This window comes from Lepidochelys kempii, chromosome 22, assembly GCF_965140285.1.
Source record: "Lepidochelys kempii isolate rLepKem1 chromosome 22, rLepKem1.hap1, whole genome shotgun sequence".
Taxonomy (NCBI): domain Eukaryota; kingdom Metazoa; phylum Chordata; order Testudines; family Cheloniidae; genus Lepidochelys; species Lepidochelys kempii.
In genome coordinates this window covers 18,107,223-18,120,133 of record NC_136401.1, presented here as the reverse complement: position 1 = coordinate 18,120,133, position 12,911 = coordinate 18,107,223, and the positions used below count along the sequence as shown (strand labels likewise).

At 48.2% G+C, this 12,911-nt stretch overlaps 1 protein-coding gene across 5 annotated transcripts in view; it reads right to left on the bottom strand.

Moving 5' to 3' along the window:
• Window positions 1-5,455: 5,455 nt before the first annotated feature.
• Window positions 5,456-12,911, bottom strand: part of BCO2 (beta-carotene oxygenase 2) — an 82,667-nt gene continuing 75,211 nt past the window's right edge. For all 5 annotated transcript variants that reach the window (XM_073320801.1, XM_073320799.1, XM_078849861.1 and 2 more), the window contains 5 exons: window positions 12,385-12,552; window positions 11,605-11,742; window positions 10,480-10,662; window positions 7,253-7,363; window positions 5,456-6,847 (listed from right to left, as the gene is read on the bottom strand). In XM_073320801.1, the coding sequence (XP_073176902.1) occupies window positions 6,734-6,847; window positions 7,253-7,363; window positions 10,480-10,662; window positions 11,605-11,742; window positions 12,385-12,552 (714 nt within the window). In that variant the 3' untranslated portion in view covers window positions 5,456-6,733. The remainder of the gene's footprint in view (window positions 6,848-7,252; window positions 7,364-10,479; window positions 10,663-11,604; window positions 11,743-12,384; window positions 12,553-12,911) is intronic.

Sequence of the window (12,911 nt, the reverse complement as noted above, 5' to 3'; positions counted from 1 at the left end):
TCGAACCCCGCCCCCCGCTCCTCGGGGACCCCCCCCCGCCTCGAACCCCGCTCCTCGGGGCCCCCCCCGCCTCGAACCCCGCCCCCCGCTCCTCGGGGACCCCCCGCCTCGAACCCCGCCCCCCGCTCCTCGGGGACCCCCCCGCCTCGAACCCCGCCCCTCGCTCTTCGGGAGCCCCCCCCGCCTCGAACCCCGCCCTTCGCTCCTCGGGGCCCCCCCCGCCTTGAACCCCGCCCCTCGCTCTTCGGGAGCCCCCCCCGCCTCGAACCCCGCCCCTCGCTCCTCGGGGACGATACAACCCTGCTATCCAGGCCTGTAACCTGGGGCTCATTGGTGGTTGTTCCTCTTCCCTTTCCTCAGACATGCAGGGCACATCCAGATCTTACTGCTTCTTAAGCAACAGTATCTCTAACATACTCCTCCAGCCTTTCATCGTCTCCTCTCTGGCCTCCCTGACATTCAGAGCTCCCCCTTGCAGTCCATACAAAACACAGCTGCTAAGATCGGTGAGAGTGCCTGTCACTTTGATCACTTCACCCATCCTTTGAATCCCTCCATCTTACCCCCTTCATCTCATCCTAGTCAGTCTTCTGGCCCATCCCCTTCAGGGCCCATTGTGACTCTGCCCCCATCTACTAATGTCTCTCTTTTATTGCATCATACAGTCCTGTGCCAGCCTGTCATGCCATCTCTCTACTTCCCCCACAAGCCTTCTAGGATGCCACTTGTGCATGGAACACCCTATCTGATCTTGGCTATGAGGCCACTTCCCCTCTGCTGTCATATCCCTCTACAAGAGCCACTTTTTCAGGAACAAGCTATGTCATCTGCTTCTCTATTACATCTCCCAGGGGCATTGCTCATCTAAGCAGAGGGCAGCATCTAGTGTTGGCAGGGAAGGATTGTGGTGTAAGAATATTTCATATGAAACTGGAGACTGGCCTTGGAGGAAAACAAGGGGGATGAACTGTGGGGGAAGAAAAATCTAGTTTGGTGGTAGTTTTGAGCTTGTATGCTATACCTTTCTCCCCCTGCCTGTGTGTTTCTTGTCTTTCAGACTGAGCACTCCTCAGCACAGGGATAGTGTCTTCCTCTGGGTTTGGAAAATGCAGCACATACTGCGGGCACTATATTAGTAAATTCATGGCAGCCTCACAGGGTCTGAGGTCAGAATCTTGGACAAGTGAATGAGCCAGTGAATGGCCGCAGCGTAGAAGAGGGTATTGTAGCCAGACAGACAGCCCCCCCCCCCTCAGACCAGCATTGCTGGAAACACAGGAGGAAGCCAGAACAGGGCACTTAACATATATTCCAGCACAGCCTTTGAAGCTGCGAAAAGCACAGGTGTGCTGCTACAATGTGCCTCTGGGAACAGATACGATTAAGCTCACAGCAGGCAGAGGCCCTGTGACAGACATGGCTCTTAGCCCCTACTAAATAGCGTGATGCACACACACCAACATCCTAGGTGGGAAAATATTTACCCTGATAAAAGAAATGTCCAGTAGTCGACACTTATTGTTTCTCTCCCTTGCAAGTGTAAACTACTCTTGCGAAAGCTGGCGTCACCCAGACAGACCAGCCTCAATTTGGCATAAGAAAGGAGAAAGAGAATAAAGGAGTACAGAGGTATAAGTAGGGGACCTACAGCACCATGATTTTTGAGTGCTTTTCATTATCTATCTGCTGGTCAGATAAGTGACAGCCTCCCAAGGCTTCTGCAGCTAAGAGGGTCCCTAAGCCTTGTCCCTTATTCGTCTTTCCGTGGAATTGAGTGACCGATCCTGGCTTGGCACCGCTGGAATTGAGAGACGCAAGGAGGGTAAGAAGCACCCACACCTGATCTCCTATCTTTAGTTTTCAGAGTAACAGCCGTGTTAGTCTGTATTCGCAAAAAGAAAAGGAGGACTTGTGGCACCTTAGAGACTAACCAATTTATTAGAGCATAAGCTTTCGTGAGCTACAGCTCACTTCCTCAGATGCATATCGTGGAAACTGCAGCAGGCTTTATATTCTCTGTGTATATATAAAGCCTGCTGCAGTTTCCACGATATGCATCTGAGGAAGTGAGCTGTAGCTCACGAAAGCTTATGCTCTAATAAATTGGTTAGTCTCTAAGGTGCCACAAGTCCTCCTTTTCCTATCTTTAGTGTACACATATTTTGAAATAGAGCTCTATACTTTGTTTTCTTTCTTTGAGATTGTGGCTTCAGTTTTGTAACTTGTTTGTGTGTGTAACATCTCTACATTTAAATACGTAGGCACTAGCAATTTTGTAACCACATGATTAGAATCTAGCTTAATAAATTTTGGTAACCATTTATGCATAAGCCTGACTTGTTTTCTCTGGTTTACTGTAAAGCAGCCAACACAATTAAAGAACCTCAGCCGTTTTGGCTCTAAAGCCTGGCCATTAGGTGAGAGTACTAAGAGCCTAGCGTTGAGTTGTGCCGCCTCCACGGGGCAAACTCTTGGGGCACCTGTCAGTCAATCCTGGCTGCCCGCTGCGAAGGAGCTCTGAGCTCTAGCAGTTAAAGTCACAGGTGTGGAGAGGCTCTTAGTGCTGCCATTGGGGCACCTGTCAGTCAGTATTGACTGCCCGCTGCGAAGGAGCTCTGAGCTCTAGCAGTTAAAGTCACGGGTGGTTAGGACCTTGGGGCATCCGTCAGCCTAGCCTGGGCTGCCCGCCACGAAGGGACAGTGCGTCCTAGCGGTTAAAGTCACGGATGGTATAAACGGGCATAGCTGGCACCTCACCAACCATCCTTGGCCGTCGGCTAACAGGTATTCGGCATGGGCAGCAGACAGTAGTATCTCTGTGGTTTCCCTGTACACAGCCAGGTGACGCTGCAGGTCAGTGGTAGCGTGAACTTGTGCTGCTGCTGGGGAGAGCAGGGCTCAGACACTGTTAGCTGGAGGCAATAGCTAACAGTTAGCAACAGTCAGGAAGCGGAGCCTGGCACAGTGTAGTGCACCACCTACTGTCCAACCATCTGTAGTGCCGGAGAACTAGCTGAGACATAATGTCTCCATGAAGGGAGCAGTCTAAGGATTTGCAGGAGCTAGTAAACAAGATTATGTAGGTTGATCTGGCCTGCAACCCAGGCAGCCAACAAGACTAGCTGCTCAAAAGGCAGAGAAATATGCCTCTCTGACCGAAACCTTGAGAGCTAAGGGCTACCAGGTTCAGACACACGCACTGATTGTCAGAGCCTTGGGCGCATGGGACCCCAGTAACAAGCGAGTGCTGAGAGGATGCAGAATTGGTCAATGCTACACTCAGCTGATGCGGCAACTCATGGTGTCGGATGTCATCAGGTGGTCGAGGGATATCTACATAGAACACATCACCGGACATTGGCAATACCAAGAGGGATGAGCTGGAGTGCCGATGAGAAGTGCAGTCAGGAAAGTGACTGAAATACTTTCCTCATGGATTGAATTTTCAAAATGGACAACCTACTTAATTCTCAATTACTGAGGGACAATCTCCATTCATTGTTATATTTTGCTTTCCACAACCCAACCTCTGTATAACTTTTTATGAGTGCTGTACCCGAGTATTCAGATTCTAACATCTAAACTGTATTGTTAAATCTATTCACCTAAATGTGGGTTAGTGCTGATTATGTACTCTATGTATCATATGACTTTAAAAACAAACTTTGTATTTGTGGATAATCTAAGCACTATACCCAGATGTACAGACACTCTTTTCTCAGCCTATGTATTATATACATTTCAATCACCTGCCTTCTGCTCTAGGGGATAGGTTTTATCCCTGTGAAAAGCTTGACTTTCACTGTATATTGAACCAAACTTTGTTACAACTATGGGTCTGGATCCAATTTCCTCTGTATGACCTACCAGCCGATGTGCCTGTAACGTGTGCACCTGATACTTGAACAGAGGAAGATGAGAGCTGGGAAAATTCCTAATATCTCATCCAGCTGTCCCACTAGCTGCCCTTTGCTAGTGTTTTATCCAGTCTCATTTCTCAGCCACTAGGGCTTTGCACCAGGAAAAGCTCCCAAGGAAAATAGTTACAGGACTCAGTTTTCCTTTGCTTTATTTCATCTATTGCTCCTACTTATCCCCCCATGTATCTCTGGTCTGATCTAATTCCTCACCCTCCCTCCCTTCTAGGAGCAGTAGAAGATTATGTCCCCCTGGAGTTAGTACTTAGCCCTCCTCTATTGATTGACCTCTTTCCTCATAGTGAATTTCTCTGGCCCCTCAACCATTTTCATTGCTGTTCCCTTAGCTCTCTCCCACTTTACGGCTACCTTTCTGGTAATGAGATGGCCTGAACTGAAAGAGATATATTTCAGGTGTGACGATAGCAGTGCCTTGTAAAGAGGGGCTCTTTCCTACCAAACCCTACTCAGAATCTTACTGCTAGGGGAGACATCTGCAAAAGAGACCAGACTCTTGTCTTTTGCTGCCTTCTTCCCATGCTGCAAGCATCTTTCCCTCACCCACATACAGACACATCTTGGACTGTTTCAGTATCCTTGCTCTCAGATTTCTCCCTCCCAATAAGCACCTGGGGGTTGGGTTACTTGTCCACACATATGTTAGCCTAAGTTGTATCTTATTTCATTTCCCGCCCCTAGAGCCTTTGGATTTCTCTGCCCTCCCTAGTGTCTGCGTCTCCTCACCATTTAGTGTTACCTGTTGGATTCATTGTTAGCCCTGGGCAAAGGGGCTGGATTGACATGGCCTGTCCCTGCTCTAAGGACCTCTGTCACAAGGACGTGGGCTATGTCAGCTTCCTCCAGTCACAGCTGCTTTCCCTTGTCCTGGAGGCCCCTACGCTTATTCCATCTGTGTGGCCCATTCATTTGTGGGTGCTATTTGCAGTAGTTGAGATGGCTCTGAGGGCCCAAGATAAGGCCTGGTTTAATTTGGAAAGGGCTGGATTAGAGTGCAGTGAGAGGGGGCCTTGCCTGTGGAATACTCTCCCCCTGCTTTGCCACAACCCTAGTTTAAAACTCATTTCTCTTCCTTGGCTTTCTCTGGGGCATGGGGGGAGATGAGTAGCAGGATCAGGCTCGGGATAGAGCTTGTTATTTTGGGAGAGTTGCATCTGAATTGCTGTGCTAATTTGGTAATCTGTTTCTTTATTTAGCCTACATGATGCTTTGGAGCTAGGTACAAAGCAGAGCAGGCTAGCTTGTGTGTAGTGAACACCAGCCGCCAAAGTCCTGGGGTGGAGGCTGTGCTCTTCACTCAGGAAAGGGGGGTAGTGTAGTATTTCTGAAACAATACATGCCCAGGGGACTGGCTTTCTGTCCCTCACACCTGCATCAGCATGAACAACTGCAGAAATGTCTGGGTGGGTTTCTCTATGTTATGGAGGAGCTCAGAAGAGATGATCATAATGGTCACTTCTGGCCTTTAAAATGTATGATTCGAGAAGTCCCTGAGCAAGAAATTGAGCCTATTCCCCATGTACCAATCACTGTGAGCAGTCTTTTATTAGTAGAGCCAGACAGATAAGTTGCTGTATGTGGCCTCCACAAACAAACAACTAACCTGTTCCCTCTTCACCCATCCCACCACAACTAAAGCATCTGAGCATAAGGGACTTGCCCATCTACCTGAAAGATGAATGAATGAGAGTTATATTCGACTGGAGGAAGGTTAATTAAGGCAATGCCCTCTAAGTGTGCCTAAGCAGAAAAATAAAAATAGCTGTGTTTGACACCTGCTGGTTTCACTGTGGATTGTGGGGGGCATAATGGGGGCATGACAGATGTGTTGACCCGCGCTGATTTCACAACAGGATGCGGCGTGGGGGCATATTTGACTCATGTTGATTGCACTGGGGGATGTAGCAGGGATGTGTCAGGGGCATGTTTGATCCATGTTGGTCTCACTGGGAGACATGATGGGAAGGGGCATGTTTCACACACTAGTTTTGCTGTGGGCACATGTCAGGGATGTGTTTGCCCCACGCTGGTTTCACTAGGGGGCATGGCAGGGACACAGCAGAGGGGTGTTTGACCCACGCTGGTTTCACTCAGAGGCGTGGCAGGGGCATGGTTTGAGATATGGAGGGTTTCAATGGAAGCATGGGATGACACCGATCCTTTTTCTTTGAGTCGTGATGTTTGCACAGGCTGTTAGCGCACAGCGCATAGACAGACTAGAACGGATATTTTCCAGCTGCCAAGTAGGGCAGCTCCCTCTCTGCTCTTCCTGGCTGAGTTGAGACAGTTTCCTGAAGAAGCAGTGGCATGCTTGGGACTCAGAGGAGGCAATTTCCCCTCCTTCCCTTGATCCCTTCTCGCCTTTAGCTTTGTGCACTAAAGCCAAAGCCACCCCTCCGAGCAGAGCTGCTGACTAGCCTCTCCAACTCAGAGCGCATTGCTGCTGGGAAGAAGCGTGCTCTCTTGGCACCTGCTGCCTCCCTGGCCTGCCCAGCTCTTGGCAGCATGGGGGTTACAGCAGACCGGCAGAGCAGGACAGTGGAAGGAGCCAAGGCACTGGGCTCTTCTAGAGAAGGGGCTATCACCTTGCGCAGTATTAGCTTCAGACCCATTCACTATGCATTAATAATACTGCAGCAGCACACAAAACAGGTTTGGGGGCAACAGAGGCAGCTCCTTCAGCAAAGGCACAATGCAAAAGCGAAAGGAAAGGAAAAGCAGAGATTCACACTGGGCTTCACCTAGCCCTGAGCTCCAAGAGGCCAGGAGCTTCTAATATGAGGTAGCAGGCTTCTACATTAACGTGGGACAAAGGTACCATGGAATCCATAAGGCATTTGCACTGGGACTTCTGCGCGGCCCAGTTCTCTGAAGGTCTCTGCATCCAGGACCAGCAGGAAAGTGTTTTGGTTCTACAGAATGAAAGACAGCAAGAGAAATGGCAGTGCTGGGTTCCACTCTGCCTTCCCATCCCCAACGCATCTCCTACTCCACAAGGAAGAGTCTGTCTGCACAGCAAGACTGCTCAAACCAGTACCCAAGACGGTGAGCCAGACCCAGTGCTACTCAGACATATCCTTAAAGCAGCTTTGACTCTGGAAACTAGGCTGCTATTTGGAATCTGATGCTCTGCTGAGATTGACAATTGCAGAGGATGTAGTGACTGCAAATAAACTCAGCAGTACAGGGACTGGAAAACAGATGAGCATGGGGAATAAAGTGTTGGGATTGCCCTCTCGAGGGCACCAAATCCAATTCTATGATTTAAAAACCATACAACAATTTCTTGCTACTTGTGAGACGTGAGAATGAGTTACCTGCAAGGGTGTGACCACTACAGACAGAATGACCCCACTGTCTTCTGCAGTGGCTTTAGGAACTGGCACAAACACGGGCTCCGAAGGGTAGAATCCATCCTCTTGCCAAATCTATCAGGCCAAGAAAAAAAAAAAGAGAGACAGAAGAGATGCACTTTATTATGATTTAGATACTGCTGATATCCAGAGACCTGAGTCAGGATCAAGGCCCATTTGTATTGTCCAGAAAGGCAGAGACACCTTGTGCCCTGAAGAATTTACAATCTAAGGCCCTGATCCTGCAACTAGCTCCACACAGCTGGACCTACTGAAGTCAGTAGAGCTCCACTCAGGCAGATCTCTGTGTCTAAGATGAACCCATTTATTTCCAGCCCATGACTAGCTGATCATCAAGGTTTAGAAAATCCCTTCAATGCTGAAGAGTCTAAAAGTCATCTGTAAATCTAGTAACACATGCTGTTGCTATATTCAAGTGTTTGTTTTGTGGCAGTCATTCATTTTAAAGGTCACATGCTTATTGGTACACTTGTGCCTATTATCAAGAGTTCTTGGCAACTAAACATACAAGCGATTAAAAAAAAATAATAATAATGAACCCCACTGACTTACTGGAGCTGCCTACACATTGCTCCCTGCAGGATTGGTCTAAATTAAGACAAGATGCAACAAGTGGGGACAGCAAACTAGTGGAGGGAATGCAGAAGGGAACAAAGGGGGCATAGACCAGCTCTGGGCATAGTGAGATACTTCATTCACAGATGGATTTCGCTCTGTTTTTCAGTGACAGCACATCAATAAAGCAGCCCTGAGTGTCCCCATCTGGCCATCATCCAAGGTGAACAAGAAGTCAAGTATTTCCCATTCTCACCACACCTACTGGAGCTAGATAAATCAAGAGCAGGACTGAGACAGACATTTTCCCACTGGTAGATAAAGAGAAGAGTAGCATTAAAGAGAGGACCACAACTGAGACATCCCCTCCAATCTTTCATATGCACAGTGTCACTACTTATCCTAAATAGGAAAGGGTCATTTACTGAACACTAAAGAGAGAGTTTTCAAAAGCATGATCAACATTATTATTCATTATTTCTGTTCCAGCAGCATCTCAAGTTCCCAGCTGAGATTGATGCCCTATTATATGAGGCATTGTACAAACACAGTGAGAAACAGGCCCTGCATCAAAGACAGGCTAAATAGACAAGCAAGGCACAGGGTGGATATTGAGTCATGAACTGACTTGCCCAAGGTCACACACCAGGTCAATGGTAAAGCCAGCAACAGAACACAGGTCTCCTCTATCCCAGTCCAATGGACCACCCGGCTGCTTCTAACATAGACCACCTGGCCATTCCTAACACAGAAAGTGTTATGATCTGCAGGAGGATCTTCTGGATTCTAGTTTCTAATCTGATGTTTGCTTTTAAAATAGGAATTCTTTATAAATGCAGCAGCTAGCCCAAGCCTGCACCAGGTTTTTCTAGGTCCTGTAAAATTTGCTACAACCATTAAGACATTGCCAATCCCTGTAGTACAGGGAGGGTAACTGAAACTAACTCGTCTGTTTTGATTTCAGCAATAACATAAAGGGGAGAAAATGTTTGCTAAATAAAAAAGCACCAATTAGTAGGAGAGATCACCTTTCCTTTTCCGAAAGCTGTTAAAAACAGTAAAGAAAGTAAGAGATGTACTTGAGTGTACTAAAAATCATGAAGTCATTACAGCTTAAATATTATTTGTTAGTGCTCTGGTGGGTAGGGCACTGATCTCTTGCCAGCTCTGCCACAGATTTGCTCTATGACCTTGAACAAGTTTCTTCACTTCTTGTTCATCCCCCTCCCTTCTTCGGTCTTGTCTATTCATCAGGGCTGGGACTCTCTCTCAGAGAGAGAGAGAGAGAGAGAGAGAGAATGCGCATGTGTGTACAGTGCCTAGCACAACGGGATCCCGGTCTCAGTGGGGCCTCTGGACACTACAGTAATACAAATAATCAGTTAATGAACCATTGTTGCAAAGCCAGGATGGACTGAGCCCAACAAGGGTTTCTTCCTGCACAAAGAGAGCCTTTTCAAAAACCTGTGATATTTAGAGTTTCCAGAGGCTTTTCCCAGCCAGATTATGACAATCTGGAAAGAGAGCAAATTTTCAGGGAGAAGTCTTGACCATTCCTGTAGTGTTCAATAAAGAACTTGCTCGTGTTTTTAAAGCTTGGGGAAATCTTACATAAAAAGGGAGACACCAGAATAACTACTTTGCGTTTAATTCATATCTTTCATCATTTCGATGCCTCTGTGGGAGGACATTCTTATTTCACCATAAACATGCCCCTGTTGTGATTTTGCCTAAGGTAATTCATTCCAATTAAAGCTAAATCAAAACAGGATGACTTTCTTCTAAAATAAGAATCCACACACAAACTTGCATTGAATTAAACCCAACTGAGGACTTATTTCAGACAAACCCCACCTCCCTTTGGCCCCTCAGCCTATTAGTGTTGACAAGGAAATACTGGTCTGGGGTTTAAACCCACCAAAGCAGGAAAACACTTGTGGCTGCCACAGACCCATTATGCCACTCAAGGTCCCACATCACAGGCCTAGAGATTAAGATCTGTCCCAGTGAGGTATAGTATAAACTCTGCCTAGTCACATACTGCACACTGGTAGGGCAGAACACCCTAGCTTTATGTTCATTGCCCCAGATCCCAAAAGCCTGAATTCCAAGTGCCCTGGAAGCATCACCTCCACATTGTGAATTTCACTGTATTTTTAGAGTCATAGAGCTTAAGACCAGACAGGCCCACCAGATCAGCTAGTCTGACCTCCTGTATTTCACAGGCCACCAGCACCACTCAGCGTCTGCACACTGAACCCAACAATAATCTTTTGGTACACACATTTCTGGTGCTGTGTTCATTGTGATAATGTGGCGGCACACCCTTTAAGATCTTCTTGATCCTGTCTCCATACCCAAGCCCCCTTCCCCTGCCCTGGTCTGTCCAGAGACCCAGAGATGTCTGCTTCTTGTGTTAGAGTGTCACATTCATGCAGTGCAGGGCAGAGAATGGAAGTGCGGGCCCAACCCCAGCCCCTCTGTTAAATAGATCCCAGTGCTGATGAGTGACAGTGCTGCCTGGGCTGCAGGAGGTCAGAAAACTCACAACAGCCAGTTCACAGGCCGAGTCATTGAATGGGGACAACTCCAGGGTCTTAAAGACTGTGTCTCACCTTCATTTTCTTGGTTTCTGTATCCATCTTGATCAGCGAATCCCCCACCAGGTGCCGAAAGCCGCAGCCATAGAAGAAGCGGTACTTCCTGCCGTTGCACCGTGAGTAGTTAATCTGGGGGAACTCCAGGCCCCCTACCTCCTCCAGGTCCTCGGAGTGGAGATTTTCATGCATGCACCAGACCTAGGGCAAGCAACAGAGCACAGGAGTGTTACTGAGCCCTGACCTGGGACAAGTGCTTCAATGCTGAACTGGTCTCATACACATGCTACACAGCTATTACAGGGAAGATGAAATGTTTGGCTTTGTTCCCTGGACACCTCTAGCCAGCCCATCTCAGAACCATGCTGGCTCCCTTATCCACTCCACACAAGGAAAAGACTTACAGCATTCTGGCATTTCAAAAGGGTCCATAAGGCTGAGCTATGGGGGAAAGCCTCCATACCAGCATCAGCACTCCAATGTATTGTACAGCACCTTTCAGCTTGCAGGATCCTAAAGCACTTGACAAGCTGATCCAGGGATTACTCCTCCACCACTGAGATGACTCCACCTCTGGGGCTATGTCTACACTGCATAGTAAGCCCAGGTCTGTGGGACCTGGGCTTGCAGACTTGGTGTGTCTGAGTCTGTGCTTGAGCATCCACATTGCACTGCAAACCCGGGCCTCCCAACAGTGTTAACGTGTCCATACAGCTCTACACAGACCTGAGTCAGCCCTTCTGCTTCTGGGTGGAACACGGGAACTGATTAACCACCCACTGCAGCACTACACAACAGTTTAGAGAAGGAGGCTAAGAGCAATCTTGTATCCAACTGAAAATGCAGGGTGAATTTTGGGATCAAAAGACAGAATTTGGTCAAGTTACACCAGGGCTAACACCCCAACTCATTCCAAAAGTGCCACAGGGGCTTTAGTGACCATGTGTGGTCAGGATCTTGGTTCTACATCTCATCTAAAAGATAGCATCTCCAGCAACACAGTGCCAGGGCTTTGTACTGACTTCCATCCAAACACAGACAAGCCTGATTCTGCTTAGGTGGCAAGATCTAAAAAGATCACAGGACAATACAATACGGGTGCACACAACCTTCAATGTAGTTATTTATGCCTGTAAGACGTACCGTCCCATCTGCTTCTTTCACAGCACTCGCTGATGTGTAGGGCAAAGGGCTGAGGTTCTGCCCCGTGGGCATGCTTGAATCCACATTCAGGGGTAGAACAAAGCGGCGGGGGAAAGCTCTGGCTGACGAGTTATAGATCTGTTAGAAAGAGAGGAAGTTACAGGGAGAGAGAGAGAGCTGAACAGGCTGGTGAGCTCAGTCCCCGGGGTGGGACATCTCGACTTTCCCCCCAATTCCAAGGCTTCCTGCTCTCTGATTATTTGTATTAGCATAGCACCTAGAGGCCCCACACTGAGGTTGGGGCCCCATTGTATCAGGCACCATACAGACATAGTGAGAAATAGTCCTGCCCGGGAGAGCTCACAGTCTAAATAGATAAGACACACAAAGAATGGGTGGGGAAACCGGCACAGAGAGGGGTAGTGCCAAGTTCACTCAGCAGGTCAGTGGCAGAGCCAGGAATAGAAGCTTGATCTCCTGACTCCCAGTCGACTGTCCCATCCACTCTGCCTCTCCCTCCTACCCAGCACTTTTTATTCCTTCCTCCTGGCCATTCCCCTGGCCCTTCCTTGGCTTAATGTCATTGTTACTTAGATACAAGTTTACAGCTTCTAAAACAATGAAACATTCTCATTTTGCCCACGATAAGAATCACCCACAAATCAATGAGACCAACTAACTCCAGGGACCGTAAAGCTCCCTCTGCATTTCCCAGCCTTCAGCTCAGCCAGCCTGGGATCAGCAGGTCCCATACAACAGACACAGAGACAGGGGCTTTACCTGATCCAGACCCTCCCCAGCTTTGCGCAGGTTTTGAAGCTGGTAAATATGCAGGTTCCCTTCACCATCCTGGCAGCAGAGGTCAAGGACCACACAGCCCTGATCTTCAAAGGCATTGATTTGATGGAAAGTAGCAAATGGCTTGCTGTAAAACTGCCCTGGAAGCAGCTGCAGTGAGACAAAAAACAGCTTTGTTCCTGCCTCCAGCAATCTCTTTGGCTAGATTCATCCAGTACTACAAATTCATCCAGTACTACAGAGTCCCATTTTCCCTTTCCATTTCTCCAGTCACACTTTTCGCACCAGTTTTTCTTAGACCCCAGCAGAATAACAGCTTCACAGCCAGTTATGGGCAGAACCAGATTCAGGAAATCTGGAGCCCAAAGCACACCATGACAAGGGCCCCTCCCACCATTCACCACCCCCCACCTGGAGTGGCAGTGGAAGGGATCCCTTCTCACGCCCCACAGAAGTAGGGACAGTGGCCGCAACACCCACATGGCACCTCCTGGGGAACTGTCACACTC